This window comes from Leucopleurus acutus, assembly GCF_964270905.1.
Source record: "Leucopleurus acutus genome assembly, chromosome: 4".
Classification (NCBI taxonomy): Eukaryota; Metazoa; Chordata; class Mammalia; order Artiodactyla; family Delphinidae; genus Leucopleurus; species Leucopleurus acutus.
Genome location: NC_139146.1, coordinates 152,583,530 through 152,610,121, shown reverse-complemented (window position 1 = coordinate 152,610,121; position 26,592 = coordinate 152,583,530). Strand labels below are relative to the sequence as shown.

The following is a 26,592-nucleotide window of genomic DNA, read 5'->3' as shown; positions in this document are numbered from 1 at the left end:
TTACACAAATCTGCACATGTGGCATGATCCCTTTTACACGAAATTTCAGAATGGACAAAACTATATTATGGTAAAAAATATCAGAACTTTGATTGCCTCAAAGGGAATGGGGTCAGAGACTGCTTGGGAAGCAGTGTGAGGGAATTTCCTTGGGGAATGATGACATTCCAATCTTGATACACCTGTACCTAGATGCCTGTTTCACAAATGTATACATTTGTCAAAACTCAGAGAATGAAGACATAAGTTTTGGGTTTTCCACTGTATGGATAAAGTATTTTAAAATAATAAAAAAATTCTAAATAAATATTAACTCGTTAATGATATAGTTAAATCTAGTTAAAGTAAGAAAGAAGAGATTACTGTCTATAATTTGAAAGTACTACAACAGTAAGATAAATTAATAAATGGAAAGAGGGATGGAGAGGCACACAAACACACACATAAATATGTGAAAACCAAACATAGCAAAATATTCATTAATGTCTTGGTTACATGGGCACACACTGTAAAATTCGTTCAAATTTGCCTGAATGCTCTAAATTTCATTCTAAAATTTGGGTAAAAATAAAATATAAGGGATACATAATTCCCTTCCATAATTTCCTAAATCTTCATACAATTAAGACAAATGTTTATATTACTTCAAAGCATATATTTTTAAAATATAAATTGTTGTATTTTTATTTATTTGTTTGTTTTGGTAATGTCAGAACACTTGTTTTTGTTAGGTCTCTAAAGAAACTTAGTTGGCAAAATTTCCTGAGGACGTATAAACTGGCAAATAATAGAAATATATTCTTTTGAAATACTGTATCATGTGGACATTTCAATGACTGACCTTCATTACCACAGGAATTTTTCAGTAGATGAGGTAAATATTCACAAAATAACTTGCTGAGAGTTTTATTTAGATTGTGTTGAATCTATAGATCAAGTTGGGAAGAAATGTTATCTTAACAATATTGAGTCTTCTTATCTATGAACATAGGATGTCTCCCAATTTATTTAGTTGTTTTTTGATTTTGTTTATTTTGTAGTTTTCATCATATAGATCTTGTACATATTTTGTTAGATTTATACCTGAGTATTTCATTTTTGTGAGTGCTAATGTAAATGGTATTGTGTTTTAAATTTCAAATTCCATTTATTCATTGCTGGTAAAAAGGGAAGTGATTGACTTTTGTATATTAACCTTGTATCCTATGAAATTTCTACAATCACTTATTAGTTCCAGGAGGTATTTTGTCAGATTTTGACTGGCAAGTCCAGACCAGACCCACATATATACAGTCAACTGATCTTTGACAAAGAACAAAGGCAGTACAATGGAAAAAGATCACTACTCAAACTTTAGAATTAGTGAATCATTTTCCTACATACTAACAATGAACATGTGGAATTTGAAATTGAAAAGACAATACCACTTTCATTAGCACCCAGAAATATTAAATACTTAGATATAAACCTAACACAATATGTACAAGATCTATATAAAGACAACTACAGCACTCCGATGCACAAAATCAAAGAACTAAATAAATGGAGAGATATTCCATGTTCATGGATATAAAGGCCCAATATTGTCATGATTTCAATTCCTCCCAAGTTGATCTACATGTTCAATGCAACCCCAGTCAAAATCTCAACCACTTATTTTATGGATAATGACAACTGATCCTAAAGTTTGAGAGGAAAAAGACCCAGAAAAGGCTATACAATATTGAGAAAGAAGGAGGTGGGGGGACTGACACGAATGCACTTAGGACCTATTATAAAGCTACAGTAATCAAGAGAGTGTGGCATTGGTGGAAGAATTGACAAATAGCTCAATGGAACAAAGCTGAGTCCAGATCAGACCCACAGTAATATAATCAACTGATCTTTGATGCAAGAGCAATGGCAGTACAATGGAGCAAAGACAGCTTTTTCAACAAATGATGCTGGAACAACTGGACACCTACATGTAAAAAAAGAAAAAATGAATCTAGACACAGACTTGAAACCCTTCACAAGAATCACCCAAAATGAATCTTAGGCCTAAATGAGAAATGGAAAACTATAAACCCCCCAGAAGGTAATAACATAGGAGAAAATGTACATGACCTTGAGTAGGGCAATGACTTTTAAAATATTACAACAAAGACACGATTCAGGAAAGAAATAATTATTAAGCTGAACTTCATTAAAGTTAAAAAATGTCTTCTCTGCAAAAGACAATGTCAAGAAATGAGAAGACAAGCCACAGTCAGGAAGAAAATATCTGACAATAGCACATCTGATAAAGGACTATTATTCAAAATATACAATGGACTCAAACTCAATGATGAGAAAGCTAATAACCCAATTTAAAAAATGGGCAAAAGACCTGAGCAGACACCTATACCAAGAGAATATACAGATGGCAAATAAACATACAGAAATATGTTAAACGTCATATGTCTTTAGTGAATGGCAAATTAAAACCACAGTGAGATACCACTATATGTATATGTATTCTAATGGATATTAGAATGGCTAAAATCCAAAAAATTGGCAACACCAAATGCTGACAAGAATGTGGAACCACTCGCATTCATTGCTGGTGAGAATGCAAAATGATGCAGCTACTTTGGAAGACAGTGTAACACTTTCTTATAAAACTAATCATACCCTTCTATATGATTCAATAATCACACTCATTGGAATTTCCCCAGATGAGTCGAAAACTTATGTCCATACAAAAACCTGCACACAGATGTTTATAACAATTTTATCTTTAATTATCAAAATCAAGCAACCAACATGTCCTTCAGTAAGTAGATAAATAAATTGTGGTACATCCAGACAATGAACTATTATTCAGTACTAAAAAGAAATGAGCTATCAAGACATGAAAAGATATGGAGAAATCTTTAGTGCATACTATTAAGTGAAGGAAGTCAATCTGTAAGGGCTATATTCTGTATGATTCCAACAACATGACATTTTAGAAGAGGCAAAACTATGGAGACAATAAAATGATTAGAGTTTATGGGGAGTTATGGGAGAGAGATAAACAGGCAGAGCACAGAGTATTTTTAGGAGGACGAAATTATCCTGTATGCTACTACAATGGTGGATACACAGGTTATTATGCATGTGTCGAAATCCATAAAGTGTAGAACACCAAGAGTGAACGCTAAGGCAAACCACGGACTTCAGGTAATAATGATTTGTCACTGTAGGTTCACGAATTGTAACAAAAGTACCATGTGGTGCAGGATGATGATAGTGGAGGAAGCTTACAGATGTGGTGCCAGGAAGTATATGGGCACTCTCTAGACTCTCTACTCGATTGTGCTGTGAACCTAAAAGTGCTATAAGAAAATAGTCTATTTAAAAATTGGGAAAGAGAAAATAAGCCCCTTAGGAGAAAATAAAACCACACTGCCACCATTGCTGATAGCATATGTAAGTATCCTTCTGACAGGATGTTGAAAATAGACGTTTTTTGTTGGATGGTTCTACCAATTGGTAGTATAATCACTGACAGCCCAATCTTTGAATGGGCCATTTGTTTAACACACACAACTGATAAACTCCCAATGACTTTCAGACAGCCTGGTGGCTAGTTCAAACTGTGTGATCTTCAGTAAAGACCTTTGCCTCTCAGGCACTCACTTTTCCCATCTATATTATATGCTTTTAAAGATGGATTGAATATTTTCTACTATTTTATAGCTCTAAAACCACTATCTCTCAGCTCATATACAGGGAACCCGATGCCAAAAATAAGCAGTAAGCAATATTAGTTAAAACTAATCCTATTCTTTTCAACCGTGATCTGTACACCATAGGGTTTTTATGCCTTAAACATGTTGAATGTCAAGCTCATAAATCAGGATATTTCTTTTCATTTATAATACAGAGCTTTGCTAATTGAATTCACAATAGAATTTTAATAATGGAAGATGTACAAAACAACTTATAATTAGTCTACACGTTTAAGTAGTGAATATAAATATTAGGTTGTGGTGTGTGTATATATATATATATATATATATTTTTTTTTTTTTTTGTTTGTTTTTTGTTTTTTGTTTTTTGTTTTTTTGCGGTACGCGGGCCTCTCACTGCTGCGGCCTCTCCCACTGCGGAGCACAGGCTCCGGACGCGCAGGCTCAGCAGCCATGGCTCACGGGCCCAGCCGCTCCGCGGCATGTGGGATCTTCCCAGACCGGGGCACGAACCCGTGTCCCTTGCATCGGCAGGCGGACTCTCAACCACTGCGCCACCAGGGAAGCCCAGGTTGTGGTATATTAATGTTAATTTACGTCATTTGCCTGTTCTCAACTCATAAGCCTTTTTTCTACATGTACATGTTTAGAGTAACCACACTGAACCCTGTTATAAACTATGACACCTATATATTTTTTTTTGAACAGGAGGTAGTATAATGTGCTTAATTAGTGGTAGATCTGGGTATATGAGTAGTTTGTTTTCTTTAGCAAACTGATGTGTACTAGCACATTCTTTCCACAGAAATGAGGAGAAAAATACAACTATATCTAAAGAGAAGGCGGCTTTGGAAGTCAATCAAAATTCAATCAAAATGAACAGTAATGACAAACCTGTTTAACCACATCTAGATCCTAATATTCTGGTGCTTCTTGATCAGTAAAAGAATCAATAATTGTTCAGGGAAACAGGGATAAAGCCACTGTTTTTCAGCTATCTATCTATCTATATAAATTTTTTAAATTATTGAGTTGGGTATAGAGAAAGCATTGTGATTCAGGTCACTTGAAATTCATCCCAGAGTGGTAAAAAACATCATAAGTGCCCAAGACTAATGCATAAACAGAGTTTTCTGGAATCCTGACAAGCTTGGTCCTAATATACTATATGAATTTGATTTATTTGATTACTTTGTTATATTTTATTGAATAGATGTAAGTAGAATGCTAATGCATCCCATTTTTAACATTTCAAATCTTCAAACGAAAGCAGTTATAACTACTACTTTTAAATTTTTACAAAAAATATTTTAATGTAGGGTCATAGAGGTATAAAGGGACAGACTTTATGCATATCACCCTACACATCTGTAATAATAGTACTGCTTTGAGAATTCGTTCTCAAAAGGATCAAATGACAAGTAGGTTCTTATATTGAAGATTTTAAAAGTTAGATATATCCCTTTATTGACTTATTTTTCGTAAGGAAAGTGATTTAGTCAACCACATGCCGATTTTCCCCAGATTAGCAAATATGTCCTGGTGTAAAGGAATAAACATGAAAGCAACACATTCGAAGGTCGACAAAACATTTTTTTCCTTAAAGTTCTAAAAAGGACAAAATTAAGCAGTAAAAGGTAGGATGAAGTTATACCTATGCACTTGGTTTGCAAATCAACTTTGAAATACACATCATTAGCTTAGGCCTTAGATATACTTGATGGTGACTCTGACCTCCTGATACAGGTGGTACTCCCATTGTGTCTTGGGAGACAATCCCCCTCATGTTTTTGCACATCTCCTGAGCAGAGACATTGCCTGTCATTTGCTCTGGAATCTATTCAAGGATGTTTGTACAGCAAGCAGCTTTGAAACACAGAGATAATGTCCCCTTCCGGAGCAAAGGCAAGTGTATATACAGCCTTAGAAGACAGAGATTGTATCTCTAATTGCAAAGGACAAGACTACCTACTGTCCAGTATCCTAAAGATAATGTCTTCTTCTGGTGCAAAGAACAGTCCATATGGTGTCCTTCAACGCACAGATCTTCTATATCCTATGGTGTATGCTGCTGTAACCTAGCCCTCTTTGCATAGCCCTGTGGAAACTAGGTTCCAGGCACTAGTTCAATTAATAGCGGAACATCATTTATCAGAAAAAAAATAAATGTCCTCCTTTTTCAAACATAATTTTTGGATTAAAAAATCTGATTTGCATTTCTCTAATAACTAGCAATGCTGAGCATCTTTTTATGAGCTTTTTGGCCATCTGTATGTCTTCTTTGGAGAAAAGTCTATTTAGATTTTCTGCCCATTTGGATTGGATTGTTTATATATATATATATATATATATGTAAATATATATATATGTAAATATATATGTATATATATATATGTAAATATATATATGTAAATATATATGTATATATATATATAGAGAGAGAGAGAGAGCTGTATGAGCAGTTTCTATATTTTGGAGATTAATCACTTGTCAGTTGCATCATTTGCAAATATTTTCTCCCATTTTATAGGTTGCCTTTTCATTTTGTTTCTGGTTTCTTTTGCTGTGCAAAAGCTTTTAAGTTTAATTAGGTCCCATTTGTTCATTTTTGTTTTTATTTCCATTACTCTAGGAGACGAATCCAAAAAGATATTGCTGCAATGGATGTCAAAGAGTGTTCTGCCTACATTTTTCTAGAGGAGTTTTATAGCATCTGGTCTTACATTTAGGTCTTTAATCCATTTTCAGTTTATCATTGTGTATGGTGTTACAGAATGTTCTAATTTCATTCTTTTATATATAGCTGTCCAGTTTTCCCAGCACCACTTATTGAAGAGAGTGTCTTTTCTCCACTGTATATTCTTGCCTCCTTTTTTGTAGATTAATTGATCATAGGTGCATGGGTTTATTTCTGGGCTTTCTATCCTGTTCCATTGATCTATATTTCTGTTTTTGTGCTGGAACCATACTGTTTTGATTACTGTAGCTTTGCAGTATACTCTGAAGTCAGGCATAGTGATTCCTCCAGCTCCATTCTTCTTTCTCAAGATTGCTTTGGCTATTAGGGGTCTTTTGTGTTTCCATACAAATTAAAAAATTTTTTGTTCTAGTTATGTGAAAAATGCCAAGAAATGCAAATCAAAACTACAATGAGGTATCACCTCACACCTGTCAGAATGGCCATCATCAAAAAGTCTACAACTAGTAATAACTAATAAGTGCTAGAGAGGGTGTGGAGAAAAAGGAACCCTCCTACACTGTTGGTGGGAATGTAAATTTGTACAGCCAGTATGAAGAACAGTATGGAAGTTCCTTAAAAAACTAAAAAGAGCTACCATATGATCTAAAAATAGAGCTACCATATGATCCTGCAATTCCACTCCCAGCCATATATCTGGAGAAAAACATAATTCAAAAATATACATGCACTCCAATGTTCATAGCAGCACTATTTATAACAGCCAAGACATGGAACAACCTAAATGTACATCGCCAGATGAATGAATAAAGAAGATGCGGTATACCTATACAATGAAATATTACTCAGCCATAAAAAGAATGAAATAATGCCATATGCAGCAACATGGATGGGCCTACAGATTATCATACTAAGTGAAGTAAGCCAGACAGAGAAGGACAAATATCATATGACATCTTTTATATGAGGAATCTAAAAAAAAAAAATGATACAAACAAACATATACAAAACAGTAGACTCACAGACACAGAAAACACTTATGGTCACTAATGGGGAAAGGTGGGGAAAGATAAACGTGGAGTTTGGGATTAACAGATATACACTATTATATATAAACCAGATAAACAAGGACCTACTGTATAGTGCAGGGAACTATACTCAATATTTTGTAATAACCTATAAGGGAAAATAATCTGAAAAAAATAGATATATATGTATATGTACAACTGAATCACTTTGCTGTGTACCTGAAACTAACATAAGATTATAAATCAACTATACTTCAATAAAAAAATAAAACATAAAAAGTCATAGATTTATTAATAATAAATCGCTAAGATATATATGGAATAAATATATATATTAATTAATTAATTCCTTAACATTTACTTAATCATTCCACCATGATGTCTTTACTTCCCTCATCACGACCATTTTTGCTCTTACATAATGGTCCAAATTGATTCTTGACCTCTGCAAAATAGATTAACATTTTAAAGGGCCTTCCCTTGAACATGCTGGAAACAGTAAGATATTTCAGATGGAATAGCACAATTTTTAGTCAGTCAGGAAATAATGCTCCTGGGTTTGCCTGAAGGTTTCTATCCTCTGAGCAGTCACGGTTTTGATGTGTTGTTTAATGTTTTTCTCCTTCCCTAGAGTTCTCTCCTGCCACTCTTCACCAATCCACATCTATCAATCTTTTAATACCAAAAGTAAAACATCACCTCCCACAAACGACTTCTTAGAATTATAGTGCACTGCCATGCATAGCAACACTCTCTGGACTTATTAAATTATGCAAACTCTTTGCTCCATTTGCACGGTAACTACTTTCATAGACTAACATTTTGATTTAGGAAGTAAAGGGATAGTAATGCAATTTTGGTTTGCTCTGCACTATAAAGCTGGGCATCACATTCTCTGGCCACACAAACATGCAAGCTATTTAAGATATTTCAGTGGTCCCACTAGGTATACTCAAAGAGAACTCCTTACTGTCCTCGTAAGATCTTCCCTCTAGCTTGGCTTTGATTACCAGTATCAGCAAACAGTGTAGCAGGTGTGATCAGTGCTGTAGGTAAGAAAAAGGATGTAAGATAAGGCACCGACCCTGACAGGATTTACAGTGAACTGACTAGGGTAATATGCTGAAATATTAGGACGTGCATATTACGGGTTTGTGACTACAACAGTAGTTTTAATTGTGATAGGAAATTATGACTCAGCAGAAAACAGAGAGAAGAAAGAAATACTGGATGAAAGAGAGGAAGAAAAGTATAGGAATGGAAATGAAAAAAAAATACCAAGACAGTAGAGAAAAAGGAGCCCAGAATTTGTGGTTAGGTGATAGGAGTTTACATTCTAGTCCTCTCTTTATTGGTGAGAACAGACTATGGTTATGCTGAGATAGCAAACAACTCCCAAGTCTCAGTGGTTTAAAACAGAAGATCTTCCCCTAATTTCACATTTCAATTTTAATAATATCATTTGGATAAACAGGAATAATACTCCATGCATCGCAGGATTATCGTAGAATTAAATTACAACAATGTATATGAAAGTACGTAGTGCTATATAAGTATGCAATGTTCACTAACTGCCAGTGTGTTTCACTCATCCTAGTTGATTTAGACACTTAGGATGATTTAAGCAGACACCACCTTGATCAGATGCTGTTTGTCATGCTAGAAGAAAAAGAGAATTCAGGAAGATTTTACAATTGGGATCAAATGTTCAGCCCAGATGCATTTCATGTCACTTCTTACAATTCATTAGCCAGAAGCAGACACGTAATCACATCAACCACAAAGGGACCAAGACATAATATCGTGCCTTACTACTATGTGATCGGAATGCAGAGGGAACAGGAAATACACAGCACACAGGTCAAATTACTACAAAAATTACTCACTGCGGAATGGGCATTAATATATATAGACTCTGCATTAAATCCTAAATCCTGCTTCCTAACATTATAAGGGTGTTGAATTAAACAATTACTAAACATTTTTAAGCCCAATTTTCTTATTTATCAAATGGTAATAAAACCACTTATGACGTGAAAATCTTCATATAATTAAACCAATGTATAGAATAAAGCTAACAGAGTACCTGGTATACAGTCAATGCCCTGTGAGACTAAGTTCTGTATGGGCTGCTTCTGGAGATGGCTTAAAATTTGGGAGACTACAGGGAATTTTCTCACGAATGCACATGGCAGCCAATAGTTACTACTATGCTCAACACCCAGATTCCTAGCAACAGACCAGCAGTTAGGGTGGTGACTATTGCTTCCTAGTGAGACTTCATTGGGAGACCGGCCTAAACCAGAGCTACAGCAACCTTCAGAAGAAGGCATTCAATCTGGCCAAGAAAATGGAGGTGGGAACACTGTGGTTGTGCTTATGGAAGGGCAGGAGGAACAATCTGAACAAACATGAGATGTTTCTCGTTGAAGTTAACGTCACATTGCTTTACTACCATCATCATCTTTATGCTTTTCTGGTCCTTCTTCCCCATCTGTGGTCTACCTATGCTTTTATCTACCTCTTACTAATTTCATTCATTCTGTCTGTTCCCCTCTCTTCTCCTTGGGAAAGTAACTTTTCCTCTCTGATTTTAATAATATCATTTGGATAAACAGGAATAATATTCCCTGCATCCCAGGATTACTGTAGAATTAAATTACAACCATTAATGTATACGAAAGTACACAGTGCAATATAAGTATGCAATGGTTATTTTAAAATAATAATGAAGGAAGAGCCACTATTTGGATTTGCATTTTGTAACTGTATTTTTCAATTTTACAGTGCTAATGAATTCCTACTCTTAAGTTCAATAAATACTTGTTGGGTAAACACATTGGATGAAACACAGGATCAGCTCCCTTAGATATATATTATGGACTATAATTAAGATTCCATAATTAGCATGATGGATTTATGTTACTCATTTTTATCTTGAGACAGACAAATATATTTGTAATCACATTTGTGTGTATATAGAGTTGTAAATGATATAACTATGTACATATGTTTATAATTATATCTACACTATTTCTATCTAATATGACAAATAATTCTCACATTTGAGTTTTTGCTCCCAAAAGGGGATTCATTATACAGTTAACACACAAATATTTGATAAAAATGAATTCTGTATATACATTTGTCCAGATTCAAAGTACAGACACCTCTCTGGGGAAAATGTGGAGATTGGCTAATCAGAACTCAGTATCTATCATATCTATTATTTTATAGTTTTGTAGCTAATAACTAATATTTAATACTAGTGACACCTATCCAAAGGTTTAGAGAGGTTACTATTCTTTGCAATTTAAATAAAACTATATAGGTTAAAAAATAACAAATAACAGAAAATCAACTTATGTAATGCTATTAAAATAACGTATTTTAAAAATTTATTAAGTATAGCTCTATTGATTTTACTCTGGTAAAATGGTAGAAAAAGAAATTATTTCTGATTTATTAATTATAATAATATAATTATATATGTATATCATCTTGATTTAAGCCTTATTCTAGCCAACAGATGGAATCATTCATTCTACATATATTTGTTTCTTGTTTACCATGTGCCACATACTGTTCTAGGTGCTGTATTATAGCAACATGAATAGTAGCTTATATCATAATGGAAAGAAACATCCAACAAACTAATAAATAATTAAAATAGATATCTTGCAAATAGTGATGTATTCTATGAGTGGAAATAAGAAATAGAGACACAGATGTAGAGAACAAACGTATGGATACCAAGGGGGGAAGGGGAGGTGGGATGAACTAGGAGTTAGGGATTGACATATATACACTACTGATACTATGTATAAAATAGATAACTGATGAGAACCTACTGTATAGCACAGGGAACTCTACTCAATGTACTGTGATGACCTAAATGGGAAGCAAATCCAAAAAAGAGGAGATATGTGTGTATGTATAGCTGATTCACTTTGTTGTAGTGTAGAAACTAACACAACATTATAAAGTAACTATACTCCAATAAAAATTTTAAAATAAATAAATATGAGAGAAGAGTACAGAAGAAAACGTTTTACAAAACTATTTAGAATATCAGTAAGAAGACTAGAAAAGGTCCTTCCTATTTAAGACCAAAAATAAAAAATGGATATAAAAAGTTTAGAACCTCTGGGACTAATTAATAAAAGCTTATTTCCCAGCAAAAAGAAATAAAAGAAAAAAGAAAGAAAAGAAATCAAACAGGGGATCTAGGGAATGTCTATGTTTGTCCCATTTTCAATTATGATTTGGGAAAGCCTAACAAAGTAGCATGTGAACCTAACTGGAATGAAAGCAGTGGAAAAAGGATGACCAGGTATCCCTGGGATTCAAACAGTGACTGATATAAACAAAAATAAATAGTATAATGAGATTAGTCTTCAAGGTCTTGGGGAAGGAAAAGTAGATCCCAGTGGCTGGGTCAGGGGTTGATAGTGTGTGGAAAGTATCTTGTGGGACTTTGCAGGAACTTGCACAGCTCAGGGTGCTTTTTTATTCCTGTCAAATACACAGGTTTACACACACACACACAAAGTCACAGAATGCCTCTATAGCTTCATGTCACCTCTGTCTCACATCATTTGAAAGTTAGGTGTTACATAGCATTCTCTGCTCTCTGCTTCTACATACTAGCAATCATGTATTGTTTCTAATTATTTCAGGCTAAAGACACAGAGATGGAAAAGATTGGGAGGTGACTTTGATCATTTTGGGTGGGTATCAGTCTTTCTAAAACAGGTTTAACTCATTGTGTTGTTTCATTTCCTTAAAGGTTTCTTAAGTCACACAGCAGTGCAGGATAAGAAATTTATCTTCAACGTCCAAATTTAATTCAAAATTATTTATAAATAATACATAAAAATCTGTGGTTTCTATTTAGCAGGGGAACAGTCAGAACTCCTAGTCATGCATTCTACCTGTCATTTTTCTGCCATCGATTCAATTAAACAGTATCTACTATATTCATGGCACCAGGAATGAAAAGATTAGAAAGGCACAGTTTCTGACCTAAAGACACATAACATAGGGCAGACACAAAGCATGGAATAAATATTCACTGGGTCTGTAACAGTATGAGTCAAACGTTGAATTAATAATGTGTTTTGAGAGCATTCATAAAGGAGTTATTATTTCTAAGTTTGGGGCAGTGATAAAACTTATTGTTAGTCCATGAAGTAGGGGAAACAAATGATATTTGAAAGATAGTGGAACGAGGCCAATTCTCCAATTGTATTTATCCAGCCTGAACACTTTAATAACTTATTTACTTTTACATGAGACTAAATTTCTACAATGATTTTTGACATTGAAGTATATTTTATATTTTACTTATTTTCTCTTTTATTCCTATCAAATCTATCCTGCATGTTATACCCTAGCCTATTGATATATTTAATAAATATATGCATTCAGAAAAATACTTTAACATTCTAAGAATTTTTATTTCTCATCTATAGAATGAAAATAGATATGTCTTTATCAGTTTGTTTTGAAGATTAAATAAAATAATAAATTTAACAGCTTAGCCTAGTGTCTGGCACATAAAAATCCCAGTAAAGTTTAGCAATTTTATCAAAATACAATAATGTGATGAAAGAATTTCAGCAAAAATAAATGCCACTAGCATGTATTGAATGTAATGGAGGAAATCAATATAGTTATGTTTATTTCAAGTGTTATTTTAAAAGACAAGTAGCATAAGAAATTTAAAAATACATATGTTCTTTTCAAAATCAGCATTTTTGTCTTTTTTCAGTTCTCTAGGAAAACCAATATGTATTGTAAACTTATTTGATTGAATAAAATGTTGCTTTAGTATCTTATTTGCAGTATCATGATCTGTTATTAAAATAAAAGCACTAGCTTAATTTACTGTAAGTATATAATCTATATAATTTATAGAATTCCTAAATGTCAACTTATTATTTTCTTGAAAATATTTAACATAAATAAATGAAGTATTTTCTCAACATTAGACAACACAAAATTATGATTTTTGATGAACTTAAAATGTCTAATGATTTTTATAAAAACAAAAACTTTGCCAAACTATATATCTCTAGATGGCAGACATCCTTTTCTCTTTATCTTTATGAGAAATTCAAGAACATAACAGTATTGTTTTATTTTGAAAAGTTCTAAACTTAAAATTAATATCAAAATAATAGAAAGCATCTGGGTGATTAGGTCTTAACATATTTACTGATCTTTATAAATCCTTTACTATTACTTCACGTGAACTTTTAATGACATATTTTTAAACTAGCCCATCTCTATAATTTGTGAAAAAGTATTTAATTCCCAAAGTGGTAAGCTTCCAAAAGTACTACCACTTCATGTTTTAAAATATGATTTTTATGTAAATTATATTCTGAAAGCATATTCTGAAATAAGTGCTCCTAAGTGAGTAGTAAACCAGACAACCAATAGTTTAGTTCATAACCGCTAGACACTAGGAGCAAGTCCAGATGGGTACTGTACCTTGTGCCGCAATCTTATTAGAGGCTGATAAGATTTAAGGCCATATCCTGCTTCTTTGGTTGGCCTTCCTTCTGACTCCAGAAAAATGAATCCAAGAATCAAAACAGCTGACCAGCACTTAAACATCCTTATTGCTTTTCACCTGTGAAAATTAACATTGCAAATAATCAGAAAATACATTCTATATTGAATAAATGTATCAAGAAATATTCAATAGCAAACAGAAATCTTAATAGATCTAATCAAAACCTGGCAGCAGGCGCCAACTGAATCCATAATAGGTAAGCATCTCTGAATAAAGATTATTATCTTCTTGATCATAACAAATATTGTTTGTTTTACTCATACAGCTTTACACAACATTGAATAAGTAGAAATTTAGAGGCCAATAAAAATGTACTGAGGAACAATTAATAAACACATGTTGAAAGAAAAATTTTTAAAAAGAGAGTAAACATTAAACAATGATAAATTTTCTAAGCATCCATACAGAATACAATTATCAACATATTTTTAAATCTCAAACTCCTCTTGGAGTGTATTTGATGAATAATGCTTAATAAAACTATACCTATTATAATTTACTGGTAAATATTGGTGAGAGGTTGATAAGATAGTCTTCTATGGTAAGTACTTAATAAACTGAGGTACAACAGAAATTATACAGATAGGTTATATCGAGTTATGAACACATTTTACCAGTAGCACCTAAGAGGACATTTCCTAGAAAATTGCTTTTTAAGTGCTTTAAACTAAAAGTCCTATGGCTCTTTCCACAGCTCTATATTCTTGGCTATAGTAGAGAAATTGTAAAATTGCATAAATTTATCACCATATAAACTCTCTAAGCCCTCTTCCAAACAAACAAATCTATGCTTTGACCTCAACTATATTCAGCTTTACCACTTTCACATCTTTGTCACTATTGTGACCACAGGAGGAGCTTTTTCTCTTCCTGTCTAATCCAATCTGGTCATCTGGCTTGAGAAACTTAGCCAACTGATTAACCCTGCTATTTAGTGTATTTAAACTCTGTCTCTAAATGATTTTCTTCCATCTTTAAATGTGTTGAAATCATCCATGTTTTAAGATAATTTCTCTTCTCCTCTCCTTCTGAATTTTTGGAAGGAACTGTATATCTCATTCTATCCATTTTCTGACCAATCATGATTCTATCCTCATCACTCTATCAAAATAACATTTCTTTTTTTCAAAAAATGGTCACTGTACTTGATGTCTATGACATCCATCTCTTCTGTGTCTACAGAGTTTGTAAAATCGTCTTCTCAGTCCTCTTGCAAGTCATCCTACTCCTTTATTTTGCCATTAAATATTACTTAATCCCATTAGCCATGTATGCTACTCCATTCACTCAGCCAGACATTCAACATAGTCTATGGTTTTAATTATATGTAGTGCTTCTCATTCAATCTCCAGATTGGTATGATTAGCCTGCTTAACAGCTCTGCCTTCATGTTTCAAAAGTAACTCCTCATAGTATACACATCCCTACATAAAGCCATGCTTTTGCAGACTTTCATTCATCCCTTTACTCAAGCCAGAAACAAAGGAGACATTTTTTGACATCTTAGTCTCCCTTACTCTCCATATTAAACCCATCTCTAAGTTCTATTAGTTCTACCTTCATATATGTATATATATCTCTCAAACATCAGTTCCTTTCCAAATCTACAGCCACAACCCTAGTTCAAGCTGTAGGTACCACTTCTCCCTTCAAATGCTCCAATCCCATCCTTCCTCGCCTTCCACACTTACGCACCTTCAATCCCTTCTCCACACAACAGCCTGATCAATCATGTTGCATCTAAACATCATGATGTTATTGCCTTTGCTAGTAACTTTGGGATATATACATTTATCCTTAAGATAAAAAACAAAACCACTGGTTCTTACAAGTTCCTACAGCATCTAGGCTCTGCATGTCTTACTCTTCTTTAAATAACTGTTCTCCAGCCTGACTAATTTCGTGCAGTTATTTGAACTTGTTTTGTCATTCCTACTATGAGGCTTTTGTGTACTATTTTCTCCAATTGAAATACAATTATTTTCCCATTTATCACCCAAAGACCATCACACATCAAAAATGTCCCTTAGAATCCTTCCCCATAATACGAAGCCTGAGTTACATTTCTTAGTTACTCTGCTCATAGATCAGTATTCTTTCATTTCAGAGCATCTCTTTGTAATTATACAACATTAATATGATTACTTTAAAATGTACTCACAAGACTATATATCTGTCTCCTTCAAACTTCGTGGTTGCTGGAATCTGTTTTGTTTTGTTTTGTTTCCCCACCATTATATCACCTGGACCTACCAAATTGCCTTTCACCTACTGGACATACAGTGAATGAATGCATAAATGAATGTCATCTTGCATGCAAGGGAAACAAGAAAGAGCGTGTTTTCCTGCATTCTGACAATTCTGAATGCAATTCCCATTTCCACTACTGTTACAAAACATCTGAAAACTAACCTGAGAAAACTAAATATTTTCATTTTCAATCCTTCCTTCTGCTGTCATTTTGATATATAGTCTAATCCTTCTTCCAGAGGTAAATATTTGTTTATAAGACAACTGGATGGAATATTTCAAATTCAAGATAGAGACCGAGAATAAAGCGAACAGTTCAGGTGAAGGCGTATTTTTTCAGAGCTCTGAATACTATGTTCCTTCTGTTGTGAAGCAGGAGGAGGAAAGAGGCATGGCAACAATCCTGTAGCATTATGATTCTCGGTGAAGGTGAGGTCATAAATTTCCTAAAAGTGCTCACTTAAGGGTTTGTCTTTCTCTACCCTCCTTCTTTTCCCCGCCTAACCTCCCTCTAATTCCCTTTTTTTTTTTCTGTGTGTGTGTATATATATATATATACACACACACACATATACAAAAAAAGATACATATATATATATCCCACACGGAAAAGAGTTCATCTACTATAAAATACAGAACAAATGAACAGTTAATTAGGTGAATAAAAATCTCATAAATTTTGGGTGAGTGAACTTCTACACATTGATAATTAGATCAACAATCTGCTGAAATATATTTTCTGCCAAAAGGCAGCAGGATAGGAATATCTACTTTAAGAAATTTCATTAGTTGAGAAAAATAAGTCAGTGTGTAAATCTTTGGTGTAGTATTGATATATGCAACCTATTTATACTATTTTAATCTACTTTTCTGATACTCTTAACTGTGACTCATTTTTTCTTCAGTGGTAGTCTTATGATTTTCAAGTCTAAAATTTCTTAAAAATACCAAGTTATACAAAAATAAGAATGTTTTATCTTATCAAAAGCTGTCATACATCTGGAGTGGTTTACTTGGTATTACGGATAAAGTAAAAAAGATTTAATATTAAAAGTCAGATAACATTTTTTTAGGAGATCTCTGATTTCTATTGCAGATAGACATTTGAGCTCAGCAGTGGAGAGTTAGACAAAGACTAGTTTCCGTGTTTATCTTCTGTGAATGGTACCTCATAAGATTTTCTCCATTGAAATATCACTAAGGAAAATACTTGAATTCAATTATATAGTAATCAAATGGCAACCTAAACATAAAGAAAGAAGGCTCTTCTCAAAGGATACTCAGAAAATAATTATTAGCTTCTTACTTCTAAAATCCAAAAGCGTTATTATTGCATTTTTAAAAGTTCACTTGTCCACAGAAGCTGTTCTGGAAATTTTAAATCAGCAATAATTGATCCCCTGATATACTGACTCATGAGCTCACTTTCTCGGTATATAACCTCTGACAACCTGTTAGGTTTTCATAATTAATTGGCAGTTTGTTGACAGCTCGGTAAGAACACTGAAAAGCATGTGACAAAAACAAACCAGCTGGAGCAGATGGTGTGATAATGATCCTATGACATTTCCTTCTAACCTCAACATTTATATGGAAGCATCAGAAAACAACCTATTAACTTAGAGAAAACAAAATGCATGTTACCTAAAAGGTATCTGCCTAATATAGGTAACAAAGTTGGACTTAAAAATGGTAACAGGGAAAGCTTGTTTTGGAAGGAGCTTCAAGATGGCGGAAGAGTGAGACGCGGAGATCACCTTCCTCCCACAGATACACCAGAAATACATCTACACGTGGAACAACTCCTACAGAACACCTACTGAACACTGGCAGAAGACCTCAGACCTCCCCAAAGGCAAGAAACTCCCCACGTACCTGGGTAGGGCAAAAGAAAAGAGAAAAAACAGAGACAAAAGGATAGGGACGGGACTTGCACCAGTGGGAGGGAGCCGTGAAGGAGGAAAGCTTTCCACACAGTAGGAAGCCCTTCGCGGGCGGAGACGGGGGAGGGAGGGGGGAAGCTTCGGAGCCGCGGAAGAGAGCACAACAACGCGTGCGGAGGACAAAACACAGAGATTCCCACACAGAGGATCGGGACGGCCGGCACTCACCAGCCTGAGAGGCTTGTCTGCTCACCCGCCGGGGCGGGCGGGGCTGGGAGCTGAGGCTCGGGCTTCGGTCGGAGCGCTGGGAGAGGACTGGGGTTGGCGGCGTGAACACAGCCTGCAGGGGGTTAGTGCGCCACGGCTAGCCGGGAGGGAGTCCGGGGAAAAGTCTGGAGCTGCCGAACAGGCAAGACTTTTTCTTGCCTCTTTGTTTCCTGGTGCGCGAGGAGAGGGGATTCAGAGCGCTGCTTAAAGGAGCTCCAGAGACGGGCGCGAGCCGCGGCTAAAAGCGCGGACCCCAGAGACGGGCTTGAAACGATGCTGCTGCTGCTGCTGCCGCCACCAAGAAGCCTGTGTGCGAGCACAGGTCACTGTCCACACCCCCCTTCCGGGGAGCCTGTGCAGCCCGCCACTGCCACGGCCCCGTGATCCAAGAACAACTTCCCCGGGAGAACGCACGGCGCGCCTCAAGCTGCGGCAACGTCACGCCGCCTCTGACGCTGCAGGCTTGCCCCGCCTCCGTGCATCTCACTCCGCCCCCCCTCCACCCGGCCTGAGTGAGCCCAGCCGGAGAAGCAGCGGCTCCTTTAACCCTGTCCTGTCTGAGCGAAGAACAGACGCCCTCCGGCGACCTACCCACAGAGGCGGGTCCAAATTCAAAGCTGAACCCCAGGAGCTTTACGAACAAAGAAAAGAAAGGGAAATCTCTCCCAGAAGACTCAGGAGCAGCAGATTAAATCTCCACAATCAAAATGATGTACCGTGCATCTATGGAATACCTGAATAGACAATGAATCATCCCAAATTGAGGAGGTGGACTTTGGGAGCAAAGATATATATTTTTTGTCCCCTTGTTCTCTTTTTGTGAGTATGTATGTATATGCTTCTGTGTGTAATTTTGTCTGTATAGCTTTGCTTTCACCATTTGTCCTAGGGGTCTGTCTGTCCATTTTTTTTTTTAATTACTTAAATTTTTTTTCTCTTAATAACTTTTTATTTTAATAACTATTTTATTTTACTTTATTTTATTTTATTTTATCTTCTTTCTTTCTTTTTTTCTCCCTTTTATTCTGAGCTGTGTGGAGGATGGGCTCTTGGTGCTCCAACCAGGCGTCAGGGCTGTGCCTCTGAGGTGGGAGAGCCAAGTTCAGGACACTGGTCCACAAGAGACCTCTCAGCTCCACATAATATCAAACGGCGAAAATCTCCCAGAGATCTCCATCTCAGCGCCAAGACCCAGCTTCACTCAACGACCAGCAAGCTACAGTGCTGGATACCCCATGCCAAACAACTAGCAAGACAGGAACACAACCCCACCCATTAGCAGAGAGGTTGCCTAAAATCATAATAAGGCCACCGACACCCCAAACCACACCACCACACGTGGACCTGCCCACCAGAAAAACAAGATCCAGCCTCATCCACCAGAACACAGGCACTAGTTCCCTCCACCAGCAAGCCTACACAACCCACTGAACCAACTTTAGCCACTGGGGACAGACACCAAAAACAACGGGAACTACAAACCTGCAGCCTGCGAAAAGGAGACCCCAAACACAGTAAGTGAAGCAAAATGAGAAGACAGAGAAACACACAGCAGATGAAGGAGCAAGGCAAAAACCCACCATACCTAACAAATGAAGAGGAAATAGGCAGTCTACCTGAAAAAGAATTCAGAATAATGACAGTAAAGATGATCCAAAATCTTGGAAATAGAATGGAGAAAATACAAGAAACGTTTAACAAGGACCTAGAAGAACTACAGAGCAAACAAACAGAGATGAACAACACAATAAATGAAATTAAAAATTCTCTGGAAGGGATCAATAGCAGAATAACTGAGGCAGAAGAACGGATAAGTGACCTGGAAGATAAAATGGTGGAAATAAATACTGCAGAGCAGAATAAAGCAAAAAGAATGAAAAGAATTGAGGACAGTCTCAGAGACCTCTGGGACAACATTAAACGCACCAACATTCGAATTGTAGGGGTCCCAGAAGAAGAAGAGAAAAAGCAAGGGACTGAGAAAATATTTGAAGAGATTACAGTTGAAAACTTCCCTAATATGGGAAAGGAAATAGTTAATCAAGTCCAGGAAGCACAAAAAGTCCCATACAGGATAAATCCAAGGAGAAACATGCCAAGACACATATTAATCAAACTATCAAAAATTAAATACAAAGAAGAAATATTAAAAGCAGCAAGGGAAAAACAAGTAACACATAAGGGAATCCCCATAAGGTTAACAGCTGATCTTTCAGCAGAAACTCTGCAAGCCGGAAGGGAGTGGCAGGACATATTTAAAGTGATGAAAGAGAAAAACCTACAACCAAGATTACTCTACCCAGCAAGGGTTTCATTCATGTTTGACAGAGAAACTAAAAGCTTTACAGACAAGCAAAAGCTAAGAGAATTCAGCACCACCAAACTAGCTTTACAACAAATGCTAAAGGAACTTCTCTAGCCAGGAAGCATAAGAAAAGGAAAAGACCTACATAATAAACCGAAAACAATTAAGAAAATGGTAATAGGAACATAAAACTGATAATTACCTTAAATGTAAATGGATTAAATGCTCCAACCAAAAGACATTCACTGGCTGAATGGATACAAAAGCAAGACCCACATATATGCTGTCTACAAGAGACCCACTTCAGACCTAGGGACACATACAGACTGAAAGTGAGGGGATGGAAAAAGATATTCCATACAAATGGAAATCAAAAGAAAGCTGGAGTAGCAATTCTCGTATCAGACAAAATAGACTTTAAAACAAAGACTACTACAAGAGACAAAGAAGGATACTACATAATGATCAAGGGATCGATCCAAGAAGAAGATATAACAATTGTAAATATTTATGCATCCAACATAGGAGCACCTCAATACATAAGGCAAATACTAACAGCCATAAACGGGGAAATCGACAGTATCACAATCATAGTAGGGGATTTTAACACCCCACTTTCACCCATGGACAGATCATCCAAAATGAAAATAAATAAGGAAACACAAGCTTTAAATGATACATTAAATAAGGTGGACTTAATTGATATTTATAGGACATTCCATCCAAAAACAAGAGAATACACATTCTTCTCAAGTGCTCATGGAACATTCTCCAGGATAGATCATATCTTGGGTCACAAATCAAGCCTTGGTAAATTTAAGAAAATTGAAATCATATCAAGTATCTCTTCTGACCACAACACTATGAGACTAGATATCAATTACAGGAAAAAAATCTGTAAGAAATACCAACACATGGAGGCTAAACAACACACTACTTAATAACCAAAAGATCACTGAAGTAATCAAAGAGGAAATCAAAAAATACCTAGAAACAAATGACAATGAAAACACAGTGACCCAAAACCTATGGGACACAGCAAAAGCAGTCCTAAGAGGGAAGTTTATAGCTGTATAAGCCTACCTTAGGAAACAAGAAACATCTCAAATGAACAACCTAACCTTACACCTAAAGCAATTAGAGAAACAAGAACAAAAAAACCCAAAAGTTAGCAGAAGGAAAGAAATCATAAAGAACAGATCAGAAATAAATGAAAAAGAAATGAAGGAAACAATAGCAAAGATCAATAAAACTAAAAGCTGGTTCTTTGAGAAGATAAACAAAATTGATAAACCATTAGACAGACTTATCAAGAAAAAAAGGGAGAAGACTCAAATCAATAGAATTAGAAATGAAAAACAAGTAACAACTGACACTGCCGAAATACAAAGGATCATGAGAGATTACTGCAAGCAACTATATGCCAATAAAATGGACAATCTGGAAGAAACGGACAAATTCTTAGAAATGCATAGCCTTCCGAGACTGAACCAGGAAGAAATAGAAAATATGAACAGACCAATCACAAGCTCTGAAATTGAAACTGTGATTAAAAATCTTCCAACAAACAAAAGCCCAGGACCAGATGGCTTCACAGGCGAATTCTATCAAACATTAAGAGAAGAGCTAACACCTATCCTTCTCAAACTTTTCCAAAATATAGCAGAGGGAGGAACACTCCCAAACTCATTCTGCGAGGCCACCATCACGCTGACACCAAAACCAGACAAAGATGTCACAAGGAAAGAAAACTACAGGCCAATATCACTGATGAACATAGATGCAAAAATCCTCAACAAAATACTAACAAACAGAATCCAACAGCACATTAAAAGGATCATACATTATGATCAAGTGGGGTTTATCCCAGGAATGCAAGGATTCTTCAATATACACAAATCAAACAACATGATACACCATATTAACAAATTAAAGGAGAAAAACCATATGATCATCTCAATAGATGCAGAGAAAGCTTTCAACAAAATTCAACACCGATTTATGAAAAAAACCCTGCAGAAAGTAAGCATAGAGGGAACTTTCTTCAACATAATAAAGGCCATATATGACAAACCCACAGCCAACATCATCCTCAATGGTGAAAAACTGAAACCATTTCCACTAAGATCAGGAACAAGACAAGGTTGCCCACTCTCACCACTATTATTCCACATAGTTTTGGAAGTTTTAGCGACAGCAATCAGAGAAGAAAAAGAAATAAAAGGAATCCAAATTAGAGAAGAAGAAGTAAAGCTGTCACTGTTTGAGGATGACATGATACTAGACATACAGAATCCTAAAGATGCTACCAGAAAACTACTACAGCTAATCAATGAATTTGGTAAAGTAGCAGGATACAAAATTAATGCACAGAAACCTCTAGCATTCCTACACACTAATGATGAAAAATCTGAAATTGAAATTAAGAAAACACTCCCATTTACCATTGCAACAAAAAGAATAAAATATCTAGGAATAAACCTACCTAAGGAGACAAAAGACCTGTATGCAGAAAATTATAAGACACTGATGAAAGAAATTTAAGATGATACAAATAGATGGAGAGTTATACCATGTTCTTGGATTGGAAGAATCAACATTGTGAAAATGACTCTACTACCCAAAGCAATCTACAGATTCAATGCAACCCCTATCAAACTAACACTGTCATTTTTCACAGAACTAGAACATGAAATTTCACAGTTTGTATGGAAACACAAAAGACCCTGAATAGCCAAAGCAATCTTGAGAACGAAAAATGTAGCTGGAGGAATCAGGCTCCCTGACTTCAGGCTATACTACAAAGCTACAGTAATCAAGACAATATGTTACTGGCACAAAAACAGAAATATATATCCAAGGAACAGGCTAGAAAGCCCAGAGATAAACCCACACACATATGGTCACTTTATCTTTGATAAAGGACGCAAGAATATACAGTGGAGAAAAGACAGCCTCTTCAATAAGTGGTGCTGGGAAAACTGGACAGCTACATGTAAAAGAATGATATTAGAACTCCCCATAACACCATACACAAAAATAAACTCAAAATGGATTAAAGACCTAAATATAAGGCCAGACACCATCAAACTCTTAGAGGAAAACATAAGCAGAACACTCTGTGACATAAATCACAGCAAGATCCTTTTTGACCCACCTCGTAGAGAAATGGAAATAAAAACAAAAATAAACAAATGGGACCTAATGAAACTTAATAACTTTTGCACAGCAAAGGAAACCATAAACAAGACGAAAAGGGAACCCTCAGAATTGAGAAAATATTTGCAAATGAAGCAACTGACAAAGGATTAATCTCCAAAACATACAAGCAATTCATGCAGCTCAATATCAAAAAAACAAATAACCCAATCCAAAAATGGGCAGAAGACCTAAATAGACATTTCTCCAAAGAAGATATACAGATTGCCAACAAACACAGGAAAGAATGCTCAACATCATTAATCATTAGAGAAATGCAAATCAAAACTACAATGAGATATCATCTCATACCGGTCAGAATGGCCACCATCAAAATATCTACAAACAATAAATGCTGGAGAGGGTGTGGAGAAAAGGGAATTCTTTTGCACTGTTGGTGGGAATGTAAATTGATACAGCCACTATGGAGAACAGTATGGGGGTTCCTTAAAAAACTAAAAATAGAACTACCATATGACCCAGCAATCCCACTGCTGGGCATATACTCTGAGAAAACCATAATTCAAAAAGAGTCATGTACCACAATGTTCATTGCAGCACTGTTTACAATAGCCAGGACATGGCAGCAACCTAAGTGTCCATCAACAGATTAATGGATAAAGATGTGGCACATATATACAATGGAATATTAGCCATAAAAAGGAACGAAACTGAGTTATCTGTAGTGAGGTGGATGGACCTAGAGACTGTCATACAGAGTGAAGTAAGTCAGAAAGAGAAAAACAAATACCGTATGCTGACACATATATATGGAATAAAAAAAAAAAAAAGGTCAGAAGAGCCGAGGGGCAAGACGGAAATAAAGATGCAGACCTACTGGAGAATGGACTTGAGGATACGGGGAGGGGGAAGGGTAAGCTGGAACAAAGTGAGAGAGTGGCATGGATATATATACACTACCAAACGTAAAGTAGATAGCTAGTGGGAAGCAGCCGCATAGCACAGGGAGATCAGCTCGGTGCTTTGTGACCACCTAGATGGGTGGGAGGGAGGGAGATGCAAGAGGGAAGAAATATGGGGACATATGTATATGTATAACTGATTCACTTTTTAATTATAAAGCAGAAACTGACACACCATTGTAAAGCAATTATACTCTAGTAAAGGTGTTAAAAAAATAATAAAATACAATAAAAAAGTGGTAAGGGGGATGGACAGAGGTTTTTTCTCTTTTTCAAAAAATTAGTATTTTTCTCTGAATCAAACTATTTTTTTTTCACCATATGAAATAACTGCTTTTGGCAGCAGGATTTAGAGTACTTACATTATTCAGTAGATTCAAATTTGAGGGATTTTGATTTGTTTCTGCATTTTCTGTAATCTAATGTCTAATCGTTTGGGGAAAAATAATAAGAGTGTTAAAGTATTGCCTTAGGAACAAAATGCAGAATTTGATATGGGGAAGGAAACTTTGGTATCATGCCTATGAATGAAACGAATGTTAAGGTAAAGCAAATCCCCAACATTAACAAATGTTTTAAAGGAGTCAATTATCCTAAGAGTTTCACCTGGAGTATCCCCACTGCGTCTTACTCCACCCTAGAAAACTACCATAGGTCTTTCAAGAAATAGCCCCAGTCACCTCCTTTGTGAAAACTTCCCTGCCAATCTCACATGAACTTGACTGCTCTCTGCTGCAATTTTTATGTATCTCCCTTCGAAGACATTTTACCTTGCACTGTGGTTATCAGTTTAAGAAAGGCTATCATCCTCATATAGATATAGAAGGAAGCACACTGAACTGGTTCTGTCACAATTTAACACATTCCTTAACTTCCACAGACCTCTCTTTGCTCTGTTCTGGGTGAGGGAGGTGCCTACACGATCCCTAGTGCCTTTTTTCCTTTCTGGTATCCTGCAATTCAATGAGATGGAGAAACGGACTTCCAGACTACCTTGTGTCATGCTGTAAAACCTAAGCGAAACCAATGGCCTTACTTGGACCCCATAGGTAAAAAGAAATTTATGAGCTTATAAAGTCTAGCACCTGTACCAGATTATTCCTACTGAGTAGATGTATTGATCAGAAGATACAGGGAAGAGCAGGTTTGCAAGAGAAAATTATGATTTTGTGTGTGTGTGATGCCTTTTGTAGTCCTATTGGAGGAGTTAAATAGGCACTGGGATATTGAACCTGGAGCTTGGCAAAGAGGTATAGGCTGGGCATACCTGTTTGGGGTTGTGAAAATTTATGTCTTTTACTCTAGGTAGGAAATGGGAAGAAGTTAGAGAGGAGAAAAGGTCCAAAGACTAAGCCCTCAGGCAAGTTTAGTTGAAACAGAAGATTAAATGCTGCTAGAAGGTGGAGGAAATGAAAAGAGTAAACTGGCAATTTTAGAAAAATGATAGATGGGCATTTTCATTGGAATGGAAGGACTAGAACCCACAGCTCTTATTATCTGACAGCCTGTGTTTTCACCGGTTTTCTTCTGTGTACTCTGTATCCAACCAGAAGTTGTCTCATAAAGACAGGACTTTGTTAACCATTTGTGTGAATCAGAGCAGTACATGGCACACAGCATAAACTTAATAAATAATTTTGATTGATTAATTAATAATTAATGGTGATAAGTAATTCATTTGAAATTATAGCTGTACATAAAATGATTCTTAATCTTCTTCATGTGGTCAAAAATAGTCATTAAAACTGACTATGAAATTAAT

The 26,592-nt window shown here is 35.7% G+C and overlaps 1 protein-coding gene across 3 annotated transcripts in view; it reads right to left on the bottom strand.

Moving 5' to 3' along the window:
• The window catches only part of FSTL5 (follistatin like 5), a gene marked incomplete at both ends in the record, with an annotated part of 643,376 nt that extends 629,331 nt beyond the window's left edge, over nucleotides 1-14,045 (bottom strand). For all 3 annotated transcript variants that reach the window (XM_082838713.1, XM_082838714.1, XM_082838712.1), the window contains one exon: nucleotides 13,920-14,045. In XM_082838713.1, the coding sequence (XP_082694839.1) occupies nucleotides 13,920-14,045 (126 nt within the window). The remainder of the gene's footprint in view (nucleotides 1-13,919) is intronic.
• Between the last annotated feature and the right edge of the window lie 12,547 nt (nucleotides 14,046-26,592).